Here is a 23,636-nt window from a genome sequence, read left to right on the forward strand (position 1 = left end):
CATTTTTAAATTAATTTGCATAAAAGTAAATTACCTTATCTTCTTTGGATAAGAAAAGCTTCAAAGCTTAATCAAAATTCTATTTGAATGTGAACTAAACAGAACCACATTTAAGGCATGAGACTTTTTTATGTGTTCATAATATAAGATTTAATAAGTTCTGGTATTAATTTTACAACAGAATTTCAGATGAGAGACAAAGTGCATATAAGAAAGCTCATGCCTTTCATACCTATTTGAAGCATAATGACTTAGTTTCATAACTGCTTGCCCAAACACCATCATCATTGCCACCCTCATAATCATTTTAAACATTATTACAACTAAGATAGCATTTAATTGAGCTTTCTCTTACTCAAGCCAGGGAAGCCAATATTCAATCAATTCGAATTGTTTGTGGCCAGCATCTATTCTGATTGGTCAGTGTACATATTGCATCAGTTTTAAAATATATAAATACCACCACCCTGCCAGATAGTATACCAGGTGGTAAACCTAAATTATATCATTTAATCCTCATGATTCTATATGGAAGGTACTACATTGGGGACCATTTCTAGATAAGCCTGGAATAAGTAACCACCCAAAGTCACACAGCTAATCAATGGCAGAAACAAACACACAATCAGAAAGTAAGAATAAAAAGACCAGACATTAAATACCATACCTCTCAAGAGACAAAACATGTAAATATCATTAGAATGACAACAATTTTGTTTTAAAATGTGTAAGTATGGGATGCCTGGGTGGCTCAGTTGGTTTAAGCATCTGACTGACTCTTGATTTCAGCTCAGGTCATGATCTCAAAGTCCTGAGATCCAGCCCAGCATCAGGCTCCATGTTCAGCAGGAGTTTTCTTTTCTCCCTCTCCCTCCCTCACCTTCTGCCCCTCCCCCTATTTGCTCTCTTGTGTGCTCTCTCTCTCTCTCTAAAATAAATACATCTTAAAAAAATAAAAATAGGGAGACAAACCATAAGATACCCTTAATCTTAGGAAACAGATCGAGGGTTGCTGGAGGAGAGAGGGGTGAAGGGGATCGGGTAACTGGGTGATGAACATTGGGGAGGGTATGTGTTGTAATGAGCACTGGGTATTATATAAAACTGATGAATCACAGACCTGTACCCCTGAAACAAATAATACATTATATGTTAATTAATTGAATTTAAATAAATAAAAACTAAAAATAATAAAGTTTAAAAAAAATAAAATGTGTAAGTATGCCTATGGAAAAGTTAATATTGGTTATCTTATTTTACATCATCAATTTTCTATAATAAATTCATATTACTTCTATAATAAGAAATAAGAAGAAGAACTATACTTTTTTTTAAACATTTGTTTAAAAGTGTAAGTTGTTGTTTCATAGAAGTTTTATTATGTGACACCACTAATTAATTCAGTCAGGTAAAACCAAAATTTATTGAGTGCCCACTACATATAAAGCATTACCCAAAAAATTTAAAATAAGAAATGGGTTTCTACATGTATTTTATGAATCTCCTGGTGACATATTTTCATCAGAAAAAGAAATGGTTAACTTCTGAATGAGATGTCTAAATTCAGCAATGACATCTAACATCCTCCTGTTAGCTTACCACTACAATAAGAAGGAAACTTGCCAGCAACTTACAGGAATTTGGGTACAGTGACAATGACACAAATAAAACTAGAAACTAGTAAACTACAATACCTCTGGAAATTAAAAGAGGAGCCCTGGTGTAATGCCAGTCACTGTCTCTTCCTGAAAATGAGAAGTTCAGAAGGCAGTTCTGAGCCATAGGGGAATCGCAAAGCATATTATTGGCATGATGCCATACAGCTCATGGAGAGTGTGATACAGGGAAGTCTAATGTTTGAGGTAATGAATATACCACAGAAAAAGCTGATACAATTTAGACCTAACTGCAGGCAGAATTTTCCAGGGGGAAAAGGGGGGGGGGGGGACATTGTCATAGTTTGTAACTAGCATGGTAACATTGGCAAAAGAGAAAGCATGTTACAGAAAGTAAAACCCAGGTTAATGGCTAAAGCAAACACAGACAAGAAAAGGATACACAATAAGCCTATGATTATGTTTTATTCCCACTAGCATCAGGGTGCTGGAGCAATGAGTAATAGAAACTTGCATCTAATAGTTCTTCCAGGATACACTGTTACTTAAAAGGTTCTAATAACAACCTGGCTGAGGAACATGAATAAAACTAAAGAGAAGCTAATCCATATTGTTTTGTCTAAATTTAAAACCGGACCAGATGGTTCTTTATCTATGGATACACAAACAGACAAAAAAGGAAGGAAGGAAGGAAGGAAGGAAGGAAGGAAGGAAGGAAGGAAGGAAGGAAGGAAGGAAGGAAAGAGAAAGAAAGAAAGAAAGAAAGAAAGAAAGAAAGAAAGAAAGAAAGAAAGAAAGAAAGGGAAGGAAGGAAGGGAGGGAGGGAGGGAGGGAGGGAGGGAGGAAGGAAGGAAGGAAGGAAGGAAGGAAGGAAGGAAGGAAGGAAGGAAAGAGAAAGAAAACGTTATGGAAAACTCAGCATTTGATATACAAACAAAGTGCACAGTTTTGAAAAATATGTACTCTCTAAAACAGATGTAAAACATTTAAAAATATCTGCTTGACATTCTCAACAAAATTTAAAAAATGTATACACAGAAAATTTACTCAAAACATTTTTTAACACATGCCCTATCTTAAAACAAAAGGGATTATCAGATGCTAGAAATCAGAGCTGGGATTCAATACAAGAATGTTGAAGAGAATTTTGAGGTAGTAGCAGAATTTCACTATACATAGGATGGACAAGCAGGAAGAAGGAGACATGGGTTTGAAAATCCAGCATAGCCAGCTGATATGACCTCTGGTATCCTCAAGGAAGACAGCTAAACTAAACCATATTCATAGTGCTTGAAGCCTTCAATTGCAGGCCCTATCTGTGGGGGGAAAAAAGGTACTAAAGCACATCACAAGCCCAAGGTAGCTGAAAAGAACTTTAAGGACACTGCAGTATGTGTATGAAAGAGAAAAAGTTATTTGTGAGAACTTAAAGCCTATGCCAGACATAGATGTTGAGTGAAATTCACATTGTCCACATGGTAGAGAAACTCCAACATCAAACATTAATGTAAACTCTGTTCTATAATCAAGAAAAGCCTTGCATATACCTTGCGAAATCAGATGTAAATGGCCCCTTGAAATACTTCTAAAAACTCCGGTCATACAAATACAAGACAGAATATACACGGAGAAAAAAAAAAATTTTTTTTTTTTCTGTAAAGGGCTAGATGGTAAATAATTTAGACTTTGTTAATGATATAATTTCTATCACAATTACTCACCTCTGCATTAAAGTGCATTATAGTGCAAAAGCAACCACACACAATACATGAACAGTTGAGCATATCTGCATTCCAATAAAACTTAATTTACAAAAATAGGCAAGGGACCAGGTCTGGCCTTCAGGCCTTGCTTTGCAAACCTCTGACTTGGGGGAGGGTGGGGGCAAGCAAACAAACAAAAACACTTATAGAGTTAAACCTCAAAGAGAAAATTTACAAAGCATCAAAAAGAGGACTCAGAACAAAGAAAGAGATAATAAAAATAAGAACTGATAGCCAAAGAACAGGACTCACAGGAAAACTAGAAGACAATGAAAATATTCAAAATAATTAAAAACAGAGAAAAATAAAACTATGCTTAAACAAGTACAAGTAGGTATGATGACAATTTCTGATCAAATAGAGAATAGTAAAAACAGAAATTTTTAAAAAGTGAATGAATATTAATGAGTAGAATAATAACTAAAATAAAAAATACAATAGAGGGACTCAACAGTAGATTAATACTGGCAGGAGAAACAATTAATAGGTCAATAGAAACTATGTATGTACAGAAAGAAAAAACAGTGAAGAAAAGTGAACAAAACCTCAGATAAATGTGGGAAACCGTCAAGTACTCAAGCCTACGTGTAATGGGAGTGTTGAAAGGATAAGAGACAGAGGAGGTTAAAATTTACTTGAAGAAATAATTCTGAAAACTTCCCTAATTTAATAAAAATGTTATCTACATATTCAAGAAGCATAACTCTAAGTACAAAACACATGAAGAGATTGACAGACACATTATAATAAAAATGATAAAAAACCAAAAACAAGGAGAAAATCTTGAAAGTAGCAAAAGAAAATATGACTTCTCACAAAGAAGCCCAATAAGATTAACAAATGACTTTTAATCAGGAGCAGTGGAGGCCAGCAGGCACTGGATAATATATTTAAAGTTGTCAAAGAAAAACTGCCAACCAAACATTTCATATAAGAAAAGTTACTTTCAAAAAATTTAAATGAAATAAAGACATTCACAGATAAACAAAAACTGACAGAATTTGTTGCTAGCATATTTACCTTATAAGGAATACTATAGGAAGTTCTTTAGTGGGAAACTACATGATCCCAAACAGTAATTCAACCCCACACAATACAATAAAGAGCGTGGGTAACAGTAATTACACCATTATAAAAGACAGTAAAAGGATATATTTTGTCTCCTTTCTTATGTTACCTAATTTTTAAATTATATTTTAAAAGACATAATGATATTGTTGGCTTATAACATAAAAATATATTTCCCAATAAGAGCACAAAGGAAGTGGGTGGAACAAAATCTATATTGCACAACAGACATGACATGGTTTTAACAGATGGTGACTTGAATGCACAGGACTGAATGAAGAAAACCGTAATTCGTAAATGTAAAAAATTAATATAATGAAAGCTATAAATATATATTCACCCTCCTTCCTTCTCTCAGAGTCTTTAAAAAACAAAATTTATAAAGTATTAACTATAAAACTGTATTGTTGGGCTTGCAACATATATGGATGTAATCAATATAACAATTCCAAAAAAGAAGAAAGAATAGACCTATATGAGTAACATTATTTTATCTCATTGAAATTAAGTTATTATGAACCTGAAGCACGTGTTAATAGGCTAAGTTGTATATGGCAAACATGGGAGCAACCACTAAGGAAATAACTCAAAAATATAGTGGAAAAATCATTAAATAAATTTAAATGCGACATTAGAAAATATCCACTTACCACTAAATAAATAAATAAATAAGCAAGCAAAGGAACAAAAATGTCATGAGACATATAGGGAAAAAAGTACAGTAGCACACATAAATACAATTATATCAATAATAACATTAAACATGAATGTAGTAAACAATTCAATCAAAAGGCAGAGATTGACAGACAGACTGGATTAAAATTAAGATCTAATTATGTACTGTGTATAGGTGACACATAAAGATACAAATATATTTAAAGTGAGTAAATGAAAAAAGATATAAAAACGGCAACCATAAGAAAGCTACAGTAGCTCTACAAATTTCAGATAGACTTTTAAAAATTTTACTAGAGATAAAGAGGGACATTTTGTAACAATAAAGGACAATCCATGAAGAACATATAAAAAGTATAAATATACATGCACCTAATAACAGATCTCAAAATGCATGAAGAAACACTGACAGAAATTAAAATATAAATATACAATTCAACAATAATAGTTGGAGGCTTTACTACTTTCAACAATGAATATATCAACTAGAAAGAAGATCATCAGGGAAGAGAAGACTTGAACAACACTATAAACCAACTAGACCAAACAAACATAAATAGAAGATGCACACAACAGCAGCAGAATATACATTCTTCTAAAGTGCACCAAAACATTCTCCATGATACACTACATACTAGGTCATAAAACAGACCTCAAAAAATTTAAAAGAACTGAAGTCCAGGCACCTAGGTGGCTCAGATGGTTAAACGACCAACTCCTGGTTTCAGCTTAGGTCATGTCTCAGGGTCATGGGATCAAGCCTCCAGTTAGGCTCCACGCTCAGTGTGGAGTTGGCTTGGGATTCTCTCTTTCTCCCTCTGCCCCTCTCCCCTTCTGTCTCTAATATAAATAAATAAATTCTTTTAAAAAAAATAAAAGTAAAAAATAATAAAAGAACTGAAGTAATTAAAGTATGTTCTCTGAAGACAATAAAATGAAATTGGAAATCAATAACAGAAAAAAGTCTGAGAAAATCATGAATATGTGGAAATTAAGCAACACATTCCTAAATAACCAATGAGTCAAAGAGCAAAACATAAGGAAATTAAAAATTACTCTCAGGCAAATGAAAATGAAAACATAACATACCAAAACCTACAGGATGCTGTAAAAACACTGCTCACAAAGAAATTTATAGCTATAAAAGCCTACATTAAAAAAGAAAAAAAAAAGCCTCAAATCAACCTAAATTTTCACCATAACGAAATAAACAATCTAAACTCAAAGCAACCAAAAGAAAGGAAATCATGAAGATTAGAGGGAAAATAAATGAAATACAGAGCAAGAAAACAATAGGGACACCAGGGTGGCTCAGTCAGTTAAGTATCTGCCTTTGGCTCAGGTCATGATCCCAAGATCCTGGGATCGAGCCCCACTTCAGGTTCCCTGCTCAGCAGGAAGTGTGCTTCTCCCTCCCCTTCACCCTCTGTCCCTTTCCCTGCTCATGCTCACTCTCTTTCTTTCTCTCTTGCTCTCAAAAAAAATAAAATTAAAAAAAAAAGAATAAAGAAAATCAATAAAGCCAGAAGTTTGTTCCTTGTAATAATCAACAAAACTGACATAACTTCAGCTAGACTGACCAATAAATAAGAGAGAAAAGACACAGATTATTAAAATTGGGAATGGAAGAGGAGACATACTACTGACAAAAGGTAGGAAAGAAGAATTATAAAAAAAATGAACAACTGTATCACAACAAATTAGATAACTCAGATAAAATGAACAAATTCTTGGAATGATACTAACAATCAAGAAGAAACAGAAAATATGAATAAAGTCAAACAATAAAGAGATATGGGGTTCCACTTAGGGAATGAATTAGTTAAGGGGATGAAAGGTGCAGCACAGAGAATAAAGTCACTGTATGGTGTCAAATGGTAGCTACACTTCTGGGGAATACATACAGTATAGTGTATAGAGTTATTAAGTCACTGCATTGTGCACCTGAAGCTACTGTAACATTGTATGTCAACTACACTTCAAAATAGATAGATAGATAGATAGATAGATAGATAGATAGATAGATAGATAGAGTTAACAATCAACAAATTACCAGCAAAATATAGCCCAAGATCAGCTGGCTTCATGAATTCTGTGAAATGGTTAAAGAACAATCAACACTGATTATTTCAGAACATTTCCATAATAGAGAAGCAAAGGGAAAACTTCCTAACTCATTCTATGAGACCACTACTAACCCATACAAAAACCAAACTCATCACAAAAAAAGACAACAGTCCAATATCACTTGTGTTTATAGGTGTAAAATCCCCCCAAAATACTAGCAAACTGAATCCACTAGCATGAAAAAGGATTACATATCATGACAAAGCAGAATTTATCCCAGAAATTCAAGATTGTCTAAACACATTTTAAAAAAAAATCAAGTAGATAGAGAAAGAGGGGGAAAAATACGATCATCTCAATACATGGAAAATATGCAACAAACTGGAAAAAGAATGGAATTGCCTCTACCTGATAAAGGGCATATGAAACATACATAACTAACATCATATTCAATGGTGAAAGACTGAAAGTTTTCCTTTTAATATCAGGAACAAGATAAAAATGTTTTCTCTTGTCACTTCTATTCATCATTGTTCTGGAGGTTCTGGATAGGGCAATTAGGCAGAAAAAGAAATGAAAGGCATCCAGATTTTAAAAGAATGTTTAAAACTAAGTCAAATTTGCAGGTGACATGATCTTACATATAGAAAACTCTAGGGATCTACAAAAAAAAATATTTTAGCTAATAAATGAGTTCAGCAATATGGTAGAATAAAAGATCAATTATAGAGAAATCAGTTTCATTGAATTTCTATAAACTTACAATGAACAATTCAAAAAGAAAATTAAGAAAACAATTCCATTGACAGTAGCATCAGAAAGAATAAAGTACTTGGGAGTATATTTAACCAAAGAAATGTTAAGACCTGTACTTTGAAAACTACAAAACACTGTTGAAAGAAATTAGTTGAAAGACCTTCTATTCACAGATTGTTAGACTTAATATTAAAATAGCAATTCATCCCAATTGATCTGCAAATTAAATGCAGTATCTACCAAATTCCAAAAGACTTTTTTTATAGGAACAGACAAGCAGATCCTAAAATTCATAAGAAGTTACAAAGAATCCCAACTAGCCAAAACAATCTTGAAAAAAAGAACAAAGAGTATTGCTGACACTTCCCAATTTCAAGACCTACTACAAAGTTATAGCAATCAAACTAGTGTAGCATTAGCATAAGGAGAGACATGTAGACCAATAAAATAGCATTAGGTTCAGAAATAATCCCATACATCTATAGTTTACTGATTTTCAACAAGGGTGCCAAGACTATTAAATGGGGAAAGAACAGTCTTAAAAAACGGTGTTGGGATAACTTGATATTGACATGTGAAAGATCAAATTTGGACCTGTACCTCATGCCATATATAAAAAAGGAACTCCAAATGGATCAAAGATCTAAATGTAAGAGCTATATTATAAAAATGTTAGAAGGAAAGTGTAAATCTTCATGATTTTGAATTAGACAACAGTTTCTTAGATATGACACCAAAAGCAAAAGCAGCCAATATTAAAAAAACATATATTGGACATCATCAAAATAAAAAATCTTTGTTCCTCAAAAAAAACAAAACAAAACAAAAAAACAAAAAACACCATCAGAAAGTGAAGAGACATCCCACAGAATAGGAGAAAATATTTAAGAATCATATCTCTCATAAGGATCTATTACCCAGAATACATAAGTAACTCTTAAGATACTATAATTTAAAAAATGAAAATAGGTAAAGGATTTGAATAGGGATTTTCCAAAGAAGATATATGAATGGCTAATAAGCCCATGAAAAGAGCATCATTAGTCATAAGGGAAATGCAAATCAAACCCACAATGCGCTACTACTTAATATCCACTAGGATAGTAATAATCAAAATAATGGATAAAAAACTAGTGTTGGTGAGGACAGAATAAATAGAACCCTCAAATATTGCTGGTGGTAATGTAAAAAACTGGTGAAGTATCTCTAAAAAATAACCTTAAAAGCTTAAATACAGATTTATCATATGACTAAAAATTCCTCTCCTATGTATATACCAAAAAAATTAAAATATGTCTATATGAAAATGTTCACAGCAGCATCATATGACTAAAAATTCCTCTCCTATGTATATACCAAAAAAATTAAAATATGTCTATATGAAAATGTTCACAGCAGCATTATTCCTAATTTCCTTTGGAAATAAGCCAAAGACCCATCAACTGATGAATGCATAAACATGTGGTATGCATAACAGAATATTATTCAGCCATAAAAAGAAGCAAAGGACCAACAACATATGCTACAATATTAATGAACCTTAAAAACATTATGCTAAGTGAAAGAAGCCAGACACAGAAGCCCACATATTGTATGACTGCATTTAAATGTCCAGAATAAACAAATTCATAGAGAAATAAAGTATATTAGTGGTTTTTGGGTGCCAAAAGAAGGAAGAATAGGAAGTGACTATTAAAGGGTATGAGATTTTGTTTCGGGGTAATTAAATTATTCTGGAGCTATATTCTGGTGATAGTTATACACCTATTGATTATACTACAAACTATTGAATTATATACTTTAACATGCTGGACTTTATGCCATATGAGTTATATGTCAATAAACAAGCATACAAAAAAATTAGAACTAAGTAGATGAGCTGAAAAGTAATTGACACAAATTCTTTCCATATCTATATGTATAACCTTCATAACATTATTTTATCCTTGTTTTCACCAAAAAAGTGGGGTTTTTACCACTCTCTGAACATGGATTGGCATTAAGGCTTTCTCAAAACAATAGAATGAAGAAGTGATGGTATACAAATTCTAAGCTTAGGCCTCAAGAGGCATATATACTCTGCTCTCTCTTTAGAATTCTAGCAACATGTATAGAGCACAGTCTATAAAACTGGAGGATGATAGGACAGCAGAAAAAAGTCATCCATAGCAGAGGACCCCTAGACCAGCCAGCTCAAACTACTAGACATGTTAGGGAAACATTTTGAGACCAGCCAAAGCAAGTCAAGAAGCCAGATAACTGTAGTCACATAAAAACAAAACAAACAAACAATCCCCCCAAACACAAACACAAAACAAAACAAAAAGGAAAGACTAACAGAAGAACTGCCTAGCAGAATTCAACAAGAGAAAAGGTAATGCAAAATCGTGATAAAATTGCTTTAATGCTGTGAGCTTGGGGTACCATGTTAAATAGTAATAAATAATTGAAATGTTAAGTTTAACAGAAAACTGGAAACATCTAGGGAAAGAATTAGTGAATTGAAACACAGATCAAAGGAGATGCAAGAATATAAAATACAGAGAACAGTAAGAGAAATCACGGACATACTGAAAAAGCCTAACATAAGTAAAGCAAACTCCTAGAAATAGAAGAAAGAATGGTATGATGGGACAGATGCAATATTTGAAGAGATAATGGCAGAAAATAACAAAAATGATGAAAAAACCAAGCTATAGAGGAAATAAACCATATAACTCATAATCATGATAAAAAATAAAACTGATCCTTAGGTATATCATATTAAAATTGCTGATAGTCAAAAACTAAGAAAAAAATCTATTTAAAAAAGCCAGAGGGAGATTTAAATAAAAATTAAAAAAAAAAAACATACTGCTTTCAAAAGAGAAACAATAAAACTGATAAAGAAATTCTTAAGAGAAACAGAAGAAGCCAGAAGAAAAGGGAATTACATCTTCAAATTATTGGGGGGGGGGGAACATATCTGTCAACTAAGAATGTTATTTCCAATAAAAATATCCTTCAAATATAAAGACATGCAATTATACAATAAAAACATTTTTCCAGCTATATGAAAGCAAACATCAATTATAGTCACAATTGAGAAACAGTATTTATAAATGTTAAATAAATTTCATCAAGCTAAAGAAATATAGCAGAAATAAATTCAGATTTATAGAAAAAAATGATCACAGAAAATGAACACTACATGGGTTAGCAAAAGGATTTTTTTCTTATGATTTCTTTATATGAAAATCATGTTTAAAACAAAAATGAATAATGCATTGTGTGGTTAATAACATATACAGAAGTAAAATATATGGCAATAATTACAAAAAGGACAGAAAAAGAGCAAATGGAATTACACTATTGTAATATTCTTACCTTATACATGAAGTAGTATTATATTGATTCAAGGTAGACTGTGATAAGATAAAGATGACTATTACAATCACTACAGCAGTCACTAAAAAAAACACAAAAGAAGTATAGCTAAAAATCCAATAAAAGTGATAAAAATGGACTTTAAAAACAGTCAATTAATCCAAAAAAGGCAAAAGGAAGAACCAACAATGGAAGAAAAAATAAAGGAAATTTTAAAAACGAATACCATGACGGTACGACTAAAACTCAATTATACCAGTATTGTATTAAATCTAAATTGACTAAACACTCTGATAAAAGGCAGAGATTGTCAGACTAGATTAAAAAAAAAAAAAAAAGCAAGACCTACATGTTGTTTACAAGAGGTTCATTATTGTAAATAAAAACAGATAGAAGACTTCCACTTCTGCCCATGAGGCATTAACCACTCTAAGAATTGACCTCCACTTATAAACAACAAAAACATGAAACAGAATACATGAAACAACTACTTTCAAATAATAGGCAGCTCAAGAATGGCATCTGAGAAAAATGGAAACATGAGTCTATGACTCCCCTGGCTTGCTACCCAGAGACAGATTTAAGGAAGCAGCCCAGGGCGGGAAACCCAAACAAAGGCCAGAGAGCTCCTTTAATTGAGAAAACAAAGATCCAAGACTGGGGAGGCCATGGTGCCTAGAATTTGAGGGCAAAAAATGAGAGGAAAGAGAGCCACACACATCAATCTGCTGAGATTTCTTAACTCTTTGGCTGAATAATGATTGAACACAGAGTGTGAAACTCCATGAAGGTAGAGAAAGTACCACCAGAAAACAATAAGTCAAATAATGCCAGTAGCCTACATAGGACTGGAATACTTTCTATTCCAAGTAGAGTGGAGAGACCTCATAATACAAAGAGCACTCTATACAGACCACAGAAAGGCACTGACTTAGCAGTGGAAATAAATTAGCACTGAACTTAGGACTGCTATGTACAGGACCTTAAAAAAAACCTTAAAAACAATTCTTGAAATGATCATACAGATTCTAAATAACTGCATGCCAGAATAAAGTACAACACACTAAAAGAAATAGAACAAAATCATATAATAAAACTGGAAAATTCACAATGCTAGAATACCACAAAAAAATAACCAAGCTGGAACATCTGTTCCGTAATCAGTAAAACAAACAAACAAATCAACAGAACAAACAAAAAAGAAAACATCACACACGATGGAATGAGCAGAGAATGATTTTTAAAACATCTATTAAAAGTATGCTTTATTGGGGTGCCTGAGTAGCTCAGTCAAGTAAGTGTCCAACTCTTGATTTCAGCTCAGGTCATGATCTCAGGGCCTTGAGATCAAGCCCCACATCAGCTCCGCACTGGGCATGGAGCCTGCTTAAGATTCTCTCTCCCTCTCCTTTTGCCCTTACCCCTGGGTCTCTCTATAAATAAATAAATAAGCTTTATATGTTCAAGAATATAGAATAAAACATGAACATAAAAAGGAGAGAAATGGAAAATACAGAAATGACTAAAATGCAATTTTAAACGATGGAAAATAAAATATGTAAAATAAAAAATAAATTCAATGGGGAAAAAATAGTCTTTCAACAAATGGTGCTGGGACACCTGGATAGACACACGTTAAAGAATTAAGTTGGATCCATATCTCAAATCACACACAAAAATTAACTCAAAATAGATCAAAACCTAAATGTAATAGATTAAAACTATTAAATTCTTAGAAGAAAATATAGGCGTAAATCTTTGGGATCTTGTGTTATGCATGGTTTCCCACACAAATGCAAAAAAAAAAAAGAAAAAGAAAAAATAGATAGGCCATCATCAAAATTTAAAATTTTTATGCAACAATGGACACTATCAAGAAAATGAAAGGACAATTCAGAGAAAATATATTTGCAAATCAATCTTTGATAAAGGACTTGTATTTACAGCATATAAAGAACTCTTATAGTTCAATAATAAAAAGATAAATACCCCAATTAAGCAGTGGACAAAGAATACTGTGGACATTTCTCTGAAGAAGAATGGGAACAGTGAAAAGGCACATGAAAAGATGCTAAACATTATAACCACTAAGAAACTGTATATCAAAACCACAATGAGGTACCACTTCACACACACCAGGATAACTATAATTAAAATGACATGAAAAAACCACTGTTGGCCAAGATACAGAGTAATTAGAACCCATTGTGCACTGTCAGTGGGAATGTAAAATAACGCAGCAGCTTTGAAACAGTTTAGCAGTTCCTCAAAAGGTTAGATGTAGTTGCTATTAGACCCAAAGTAATTGTATCTGGTGAAGACATACCACTCCACAAGTAATGAAAATAGGACCACACATAAATTCTTACATGAACGTTCATGGAAGCAGTATTCAAAAGGCCCCAAACTGTAAACATCCAAATGTAGATCAAGTGATAATTGGATAAACAAAATGTGGTATATTCATAAAATTGAATATTATTTGGTAATATAAAGAAATAAAGTACTGCCACATGCTGCAAAATGGAAAAACTTTGAAAACATTATGGAATGTGAAAGAAACCAGTCACAACAGACTACGACTATATGATTCAATTTATTTTAAATGTCAAGAATATGTAAATCCATAGAAATATAAAGATTAGTGTTTGCCTACAGCTGGCAAGGGTAGGTGGGGGTTTAGCAGTGAGTGTAAGTTTTCTTCTGAGGATGATAAAATTTCTTTTAAATTGATTGTGGTGATGGTTGCATAACTCTGAATATACTAAAAAATAATTGAGTTATATACTTTAAATGGGTAAATTGTATGGTATGGTGGTTAATCTTTGGTGGAAATGAAACTAGGTTACCGTACTCGGTTTTTTAATCAGACACTAATAGCCTCCTCTTGAGTGTGGTAGGGACCTGTAGATATGATAAAAGGGTCACCAACTTAAGCTGGTGATTACATTATATAACATGGCACGGTTGACTTTAACAAAGGAAAATCATCCTGATTGAACCCAATCAAAAGATCCCTTAAAAGGAACTGGTCTCTACTAGAAGTATGAGATTCAAAGTGAGAGATTCCATTTGAGCATTTGAGATGACGTTGCTTGTTTTAGAGATGGAGAGGGACATGTGGGAAAGAATGTGAGCAAAGTTTAGGAGCTGAAGTGGTTTACTAACCAAAAGCCAGCAAGAAAACAGGCACTTAGTTATAGAACTGCAAGGAACTGAATTCTGAGAAAAATTTAGATGAGTTTAGAAGCACATTTTTCTCCAATGCTTCCAAACAAAGATTCAGCCTGACTGACACCTTGATTTCAGCCTTTGAGACCTCGAGCAGAGAAGCCAACCAGGCCACATCCAAGATCTGACATACAGAACTGTGGGGTGTAATTGTGTATTGTTTATGCCTCTAAGTTTGTGGTAATTTGTTATGCTGCAATAGAAAACTAATACACTCTCCAAAATAAAGCAGTGAGAAAAAAACGAACAAACTGATGCGGTGGCAGGTAATTCTCTCAAAGTAGGAAGTCGTAACCTACAATATCTCTGGAAATCAAGAGAGAAGCCTTATCATACACTGTTGAACCTTCACCTATTTTGAAAGTCTATTATTAGGTAGAAATGTTTAGGGATGTTATGTCCTCTTGATGAATTCACTTTTTTATCTTTATGAAATGATCCTCTTTATTCTAGGTAATATTTTTTGCTCTAAATCTATATGTCTGGTATTAATGTCACCAATTCAGCTTTCTCTTGACTTGTGTTAGCATAGTATATCTATTTCCACACTTTTGCTTTTACAGTATGTGTGTCTTTGTATTTTAAATGGGTTTCTTAGAGGTAGTGTATAGTTGGGTCTTGCTTTTTTAGCTAATATGAAAATCTCAGCCTTTTTATTAGGATGATTAGATCATTTACATTTAGCATGATTACTGAAACAGCTGAGGTTAAATCTATCATTTTGCCATTAGTTAACTATTTGTCCCATCTGTTCTATATGGCTCTTTTTCCCTGATCTTGCCTTCATTTGGATTATTTTATCTACTTCCTTGGTCATGACTGTGTTATTTCAGTTGTTGTTTGAGGGTTTAACACTTCTTATACAGCAGGTCCAGTGGTAATGAATTTTAGAGTTTCTGTAACTTTGAAAGAGTCTTTATTTGACCCTTATTTTTTTTTAAAGATATATCATTAAGTATTCTAAGTTAAATTTTTCCTTTTGCTATTTTAAAGATGCTGCATTTCTATTGCTCCACTGTTTTCTGACTTTCATTTTTTCTGATGAGAAATCTGGTTCGAACTTGTCTTTGTTCCTTTGTACATACTGAGTCTTATTTCTCTGATCTGCTTTTATCTTTTTATCACTGGCTTTAAGCAATTTTCTTATTATGGGCATTGGTATAGATTTCCTCATGTTTCTTGTGCTTAACATTTATTGACATTCCTGCCTCTTTGGATTGACAGGTTTTATCAAATTTAGAAAAATTTTGCCATTATTTTTTCTGATTTTTCTAAGCCCTTTCTCTCTCCCCTCATTCAGAGTATCAAATAACAAAAATATTAGGCTTCATGCCCCACGGCTCATTGATGTGCTACCCATTTCGCTTTAGTATTCTTCCTTCCGTGCTTCATTTGGGTACTTCCTATTGTTTGTCTTTGAGTATACCAATCTTTACTTTTACAATGTCTAATCTGATATTAATTCCATTCACTTTTCAACTCAGAATATTTTTCATCTCTGTAAATTCTATTTGTTTTGTTTTGTTTTCTGTGGCTCTACATAACATGCTCAAAAGTTTAGTTTTTAATATCTGAAATACCTTTATAATCATTGTTTCAATATCCTTGTCTACTCTTCACATCTATTTAATTTACAGGTTGGTTTCTATTGGTTGGTTTTTCTTTTTCAGGAGGGGTCAAGGTTTTCCTATTCTTTGCATACACGCTAATTTTTTTATTGGAAGCCAGACATAGCAAATTTCAAATATTACATTTTGGGTGCTGGAAACTTTTTGTATTCCTATAAATATTCTTTAGCTTTGTTCTGAAATTTGGCTTAGTTGAAGATAGTTTGATCCTTCTGGCCATGTTACACAGGACCATTGCAGCATTTAGTCTAGTGCTAATTTTGCCATATTAAGTAAAGCAAAATCCTTCTAAAGTACTCTACCTGATGTACAATGAATAATGCCCAGGCAATTCCCAGTCCTGTATGCTATTTGCTGACTATTCCTTTTATTCCACTCATGTAATTCTTCCTGCAGAACTCAAGTAGTTTTCTACAATGTTGCACTTATTTTTGAGCTGAATATTCAGAGGATACCCCTCAGTGGTTTTCTACAGTTCTCTCTCTCTGTTAAAGTCTCTCTTCTTTGAACAGCTAGCCACCTTGGCCTCCCCTCCCCAGATTCCCAGTTCCATCTCTCCAACTCAGGATAACCAGACTCTATTTGTGTCCCCGGACGGCACCACCTCATGCAAACTTTCTTCCGGCACTAACTGGGGACAGTGGTAAGGCTCACGTGATTTCCAATTTCTGAGGGATCATTAACTTTTGCTGCTTGTCCAATGTCAAGCAGGGGAAGTTAAATTGGGTCATTTTTAGAGTCATTCCAGTTTTCCCAGGACTATCCTGGTGTTTGTACTGAAAGTCCCACATCTCAGGAAAGCCCTCAGTCCTGGACACATTCCAGGATAGTTGGTCCCCCTACTCACTGTTACTCCATTTCTGCTTGATGATAAAGTTTCTTTCTTATTTTAAAAACTATTTAAAAGATAACTTGCCATTTAAAGCAAAATAATGAGTATACTATGTGGCTTTTAACATATTTAAAAGTAATAAGGCTCTTATTCTACTGTGAAATCATAATATCACTTAAATGTAGACTGTGACAAGTTAAAGATGAATAGAAATCCAAGAGCAAGCATAAAAAGAAGGTAATATAGTCATTAGACCAATAAATAAAATGAAGCATTAAATATATTCAATTAATTCAAAGGAAGGCAGAAAAAGAAGTAAACAGATACAAAGGACAGATGGGAAAAAGAGAAAACAAGTAACCAGATGGAAATTTAAGTCAACCAATTTGATAAAACATTTAATTTATAACACTCAAACACATTAATTTAATGGCAGACACTATCAAATTGTATTAAAAAGAAAGAACAATGTGTTGTCTATAAAAAAATACTTTAAATACAACATAGGTAGCTTGAAGTAAAAATATGGAAAGAGAGTATCACAAAACCACTACTGAAAAGTAGTTTCTAGAGGAAAATTCATAACATCAAGGCTTATATTAGAAAAAATTATCAACCCAATTATTTAAGGTTCAACTTTATATAACTAGAAGAAAAGCAAATTAAACTATAAGCAAGCAAAAAGAAGGAAAAATTAAGAGCAGAAATTAACAAAATATTAAATGGACAATAGAGGAAAATCAATACAACAAAAAGCTATTCATAGGATCAATGAAAACTGACAAACCTCAAGACAGACTGATCAAGAGAGAAAACACAAATTATCAAAATTTAAAGAGAAGCTATCACTAAAGATCCTTTAGAGTAAAAGGATAATAGCAATTATTATGAACACCTTTCTGTCAATAACATCTTAAATGAAATAAATTCTTCAAAAGACACAAACTACCAAACTCCCTCAAAAAGAAAAAAGAAAAAAGAATTTGTAGTTAAAATTCCTCTCCCAAACAAAACTCGAGGCCAGAATCTTCATAGGTAAATTTCACCAAATATTTAAGAAATAATGCCAGTTTTACATAAACTCTTCCAGAAAATGGAAGAGGAAAAAGTATTTCTCAACTCTTGAGACTGATACCAAACCATACACTAAGAAAACTACAGGCAAATATTCTCATCAATATAAATGCAAACTACTTAACAAGATTTAAACAAATTGAACCCAGCAATACAGTAAAAGGATAACACACCATAAGTGGAGTATATCCAGAAATGCAAGATTGATTTAGCATTTGAAAATCAATCAATACGAGTTAATGATATTAATTAAACCAAAAAATAATCATACGATCAGTTTAATAGATGCATGTCTTTGGAAGAATTACACATCTGGTCATGATTTAAAACAAACAAAAAAAAACTAAGAAAACAACCTCAACTAATTAGGAACAAAAGGGAAGTTCCTCAATCTGTAAGGACATATATGAAAAACCAATATTAACAATAAACTTAAAGGTTAAAGGCTAAATATTTTCCAATTAAGACTAATGTCCACTCTCACTAATTCAATCCCATGTTGCACTGTAGGGACAACACAATAGGGAAAGAATAAAAATAACGGCATGATTTGGAAAGGAAAAAAATAATGCTATGTTTATTGAAAAGCAACATGAAGAAAATCTTAAGGAATCTGTAAGAAAAGTACCAGAATGAACAAAAGAAGTCACCAAGGTCACATAGTACAGGGATAATATAGTAAAATAAATTGTATTTCTATAAAATAGCAAGTCAGGGCACCTGGGTGGTGCAGTCAGTTAAGTATCTAACTCTTGGTTTCAACTCAGGTCATGATCTCAGGATTGTGGGATTGAGCCCCATGTCAGGTACTGCACTCAGCACAGAGTCTGCCTAAGAATCCCTCTTCCCCTCCCTTCTGCCCCTCCTCCCACTCCATGCGTGCTCTCTCTCTCTCATAAATAAATCTTTAAAAAATAAAGATAATAAAATAAAATAGCAAATTATTAGAAAATTATGTCTTTAAAATCCCATTTGTTCCAGCATTAGGAAACACAGTAGAAACTTTTGAAAAATGAAAACAGTGAAGGCTGCCTAGGACTCTGCCTCCCAATACATCCTCCAAAAGAAGTACAAGAATAGAAAAAAAAATTATCCAAAAAGTACAACTTCATCATAACCTGACAAGAAGAAGAAAAAAATCCACTGAAGCAATTTCATATGCTCCCATCTCACTGCAAGATTTTGTGGTAAGCAAGTGCTTCCAAGATAAAACAGAAGAGAGAAGAGGGAAGCTAGTAACAAGATTAAAATTGATATAAAATCTCCCCTAAAAAGAGTAAATCTATCCTAAGAATGAAAATATCAAGACAATGTCACTGTAGATCAGAGCATGTTATATATGAAAAGGTCTTAGGAATGCCTGGCTGGCTCAGTCAGTAGAATGTGCCACTCTTGATCTTGGGGTTGTAGGTTTGAGCCCTATGTTAGGTGTAGGTATTACTTACAAAAATAAAATCTTTTAAAAAAGTGACTTAAAAGCAGGGATAATTAGAAGAACTACTCTTGATTAAAACTTCCAGAAGAAAAAAAGGTGGGAAGTAAAAAAGGTGCCCTTTGGGACCAGGTGGATAAGAGATAAAGAAAAAAAGTGGAAAGTTAAATTCTTACAAGACAAAAAAGAAAGCCACAAATTCAGAGGACACATAATCCTTACGCTGGCCACCAAAACTCTGCTGTTCTGACAAAAGTGAGACCATAAAACCAGAAATCTTACAAACTACACCAATGCAGAAAAAGGAAGAAAAAAAAAAAGAAGCTACACAGTTATTATTTAAAGATCAGAAAACAAAAAAAATCAGGAAAACAGATCCAACATAGCTTAATGGATGAAAATTCCCCTGAAAAATATAACCATGAAGCAGGAAACTATGACAGCTCTCTAAACAGAATAAATATAGTCAAACCAGCATTTGAAGAGCTTAAAAAACTACCTTAAATCAGAAATTCAGTTAAGAATAGAAATGGAAATGAAAGAGGAAGAGATGAAAAAAGAGTTGATTGAACTAAGGAAAGGAATGAACACAAGCTCAGAAATGGGCACTGAATTATAAGATGCCCAAGGGAAAACAGATAACCTTCACAATTTAATGAGGCATTAAAGCAAGGCAGAAAAACAACCAAGAAAGTAAAAAGGTGATTCAGAGAGAAATAAAGAGGGTCAGAAATGGAGAATTAATATTTAAAAATATAATCTAAGAAAACTTCTTAGAAATAATTCCTTTGTACCCCCTTCCAGTCACTAGTTGCTGTCCCCCAAAAGTAACCACTTCCCTGACCTATAATACCATAAAACAGCTTCCCCTGTTTTTGAACATTAGGTAAACTGAGTCAGAGTGTCTTGTTTGTGTCTGGCTTCCTTCCCTTCACACTATGTGTAGGAGAGCCGCCATATTGTCCCATGCAATTGCAGGTTAATCATTCTCATGCTATATGTTCTGTTGTGCATAATATCAACTTCTTTAATCATCCAATTGCTGATGAACATTTGGATGAGTTCTAGGTTGGCGCTATTAAAATAGTGCTGCTATGAACATTCCTGTGCATGTCCTGCAAGTGAACATAAGTATGCTCTCTGCTGGGTTACTGGGCCTAAACCAGGGGTCAGCAAACATTTTCTGTAAAGGACCAAATAGTAAGTGTTTTAGACACTGTGGGCACATATAGACCATCAAAGATTCTTCCCTTCTTTTGTTTCTCCTTCCCTCCTATACTCCTTTCCCTACTCTTCCTTTTCCTCCTCCTTTTCAATTTTAAAAATGTGAAATTACTCTTGCTCACAGGCCATGTAGAAACAAGCCACAGGCTAAATTTGGCAGCAGACTAGTTTACCAGCCATGGCCTAGACGTACAATTCTGAATCACTGGATATGCATTTGTTCAGTTTTAACAGATATTTCCAAAATGTTTTCCAAGTGCTTATACCATTTAGGCTCTCAAAAAGCAAAATATGAGATTTCCATTTGCTCTACCTCCTTGCTAACATTTAAAATTATCTTTTTTTCATTTTAGACATGCTGGTGGGTGATTAGTGGTATCATTTTGTGGTTTTCATTTGCATTTCCCTCAAGACCAAAAAGATTAAACACCTTTTCAGATGTTTATTGGCCTTTTAAATATTCTGTTTTGTGATGTTCAACTATCTTGCCCAATTTTGGTTTGTGTTGTCTTTCATTACTGGTGTATAATAAATATCAATTCTGGATAAAAGGCTTTATTATATTGTTAGTATTGTAAGTATCTTCAATTTCGTAGCCTTCTTTGCTCATTTTCTAAATGTTTTTTATAAAAAAATTCTTAAATCTTAATGTAGTACAACTTATCATATTTTCCTGTATGAGATCTGTTTAAGAAGTGACTGCTAGGTGGGAGTTAAGATGGTGGATTAGTAGGAGGAACTTATGCTTGCCTCATCCCTCAAACACACCTAGATAAATATTAAATCATTCTGAACATCCAAGAAATCAATCTGAGGACTGAGAGAACAAACTGCACAACTAGAGGGAGAAAAGAGGCCACGTCATGGAAGGTAAGAGGTGCGGAGAAGTTGTCTGGGGGAAGAAAAGAATCATGGGCTACAGAGGAGAGGATCTCCCTGATCATGGAGAGAGGAGAGAGAGAGAGAGAAGCAGCACACAAGGGATTGCACAAGAAAAACACCAAAACCACTGACTGGGAAAACAAGAGGGGCTGATTATTGTGAGTTTTTATAACCAGCGGAGCTCGAAGACCGAAGTTTTAGAAGTCTGCGCTTGTGGAGATTCACAGTGCCTGGATCGATAAAACCCGACTTGTATATGCCTCCCTGGATGAGACTAATTGAAAGGCAAAGGAGGAGTGCCCGGAACGCTAGGCGTCCTTTGAAGTTTCTTGGCTGAAAGCAGCCAGAGTCTTACTGCGGCTCAAGGTTCTCATTCAGGGAGTAGATGTTTAAAATACAGGCACCTGTAGTGGTCACGTATTTCAGGAACTCCTTGCCTTGCACATGGTATATTAATTAAACTCATAATAAAAGCTGAGACAGAGCTTGGTTCGAGGCCTTTGGCCACTACAGCGTCTGGTTCCCAGGCCTCTCCTTTCTCCTACTAAGGTGTTGGGAGTAATCCTTTCATTTGCCATCTCAGGGTTTGCTGGCCAAACCCAACACACACTGCAGACAGAGCAGAGCCTGGTGGGCACAGCAGTTCTCCTATGAAGAAGAAGGGCAGAGGCCGGAGAGAAGTTAGCAGGATCAGAGGATCCCTAGGGATGCACTGGGAGAGCTGTTTCCCCATTCTTGGAGTGCATCTGGGAGAGGCTGCTCTGCCTCTCAAGGGACAAAAGAGCCAGCAGGCCCCATATCGTGTTGCCCTATTCCATAGTATAAGGGTAGAGACACTGAGGGCAGCTAATCTGGATGACGAATTTTAGTGAGCTTTTCCTTCACTTCAAGCTGTTGTGCATTCCCACGACTACCAGCACCAGCCCCCGTATGGCGAGATCCTCCCCCAGAGGACCAGCATGGATCCACACCATGCTGGGTCCCTAAAGTTTAGAGATTTGAAACTCGGCCAGCATACCTGAGATAAAACACAGGTGAACTGTGCTACCAGATGGGCAGATGGCTGGGACACAGGGTGAAGGCTGAGGAACACCTGGAACACATGAGGGGAGATTTTATTCATATCATAGGAGTCCCAGAAGAAGAGAGAAAAAAAGGGGCAGGTTTATTTGAGCAAATTATAGGTGAAAAATTCCCTGATCTGGGGGTAAAAAACAGACATCCAAATCCAGGAAGCACAGACAACACCCATCAAACTCAACAGAAGCAGGTCAACACTAAGACATATCATAATAAAATTTGCAAAATACAAATAAGAAAAAAATCCTAAAAGCAACAAGGGAAAAGCAATACCTCACTTACAGGGAAAGAAAAATTAGGTTAGCAACAGATCTCTCCACAGAAACTTGGCAGGACAGACAGGAGTGGCATGATATATGCAATGTGCTGAATGGGAAAAATACGCAACCAAGAATACTTTATCCAGCAAGGTTGTCATTCAGAATAGAGGGAAAGATAAAGAGTTTCCCAGAAAAAAAAAAAAAAAAAAGTAACAGAGTTCACGACCACTAAACCAGCCCTGAAAGAAATATTAAAGAAGAGTCTTTGAGTGGGAAAGAAAGACCATAATCAACAAAGACTAGAAAGGAACAGAAAAAGTCTCCAGAAATGATGACTTAACAGGTAACACAATGGCACTAAATTTATATCTATCAATAATTACTCTGAATGTAAATGGACTAAATGCTCCAATCAAAAGACATAGGAATCAAATTGGATAATAATAATAAAAAAAAGACCCATCTATATGCTGTCTATAGGAGACTCATTTTAAGCCTAAAAACACCTGCAGATTGAAAGTGAGGGGATGGAGAATCATTTATCATGCTAATGGATATTAAAAAAAAGCCGGAGTAGCCATACTTGTATCAGACAAACTAGATTTTAAAACAAAGACTATAGGGGCGCCTGGGTGGCACAGCGGTTAAGCGTCTGCCTTCAGCTCAGGGCGTGATCCCGGCG

At 34.1% G+C, this 23,636-nt stretch overlaps 1 protein-coding gene across 7 annotated transcripts in view; it reads right to left on the reverse strand.

Annotated features, from left to right (window-relative positions):
• ATRNL1 (attractin like 1) overlaps nt 1-23,636 on the reverse strand; it is a 747,087-nt gene that overhangs the window by 536,740 nt on the left and 186,711 nt on the right. For 6 of the 7 annotated variants that reach the window (XR_015724716.1, XM_045803216.2, XM_087862669.1 and 3 more), the window contains exon 19: nt 22,633-22,707. The exons of the other annotated variant lie outside the window; for it this stretch is intronic. Coding sequence is in view for 5 of the 6 variants with exons in the window: in XM_045803216.2 (XP_045659172.2) it covers nt 22,633-22,707 (75 nt within the window). In the remaining variant the exon portion in view is untranslated. The remainder of the gene's footprint in view (nt 1-22,632; nt 22,708-23,636) is intronic. 7 annotated transcript variants of the gene reach the window in all.

Source organism: Ursus americanus, chromosome 6 (genome assembly GCF_024610735.1).
Source record: "Ursus americanus isolate L20-20 chromosome 6, mUrsAme1.1.p, whole genome shotgun sequence".
Lineage (NCBI taxonomy): Eukaryota > Metazoa > Chordata > Mammalia > Carnivora > Ursidae > Ursus > Ursus americanus.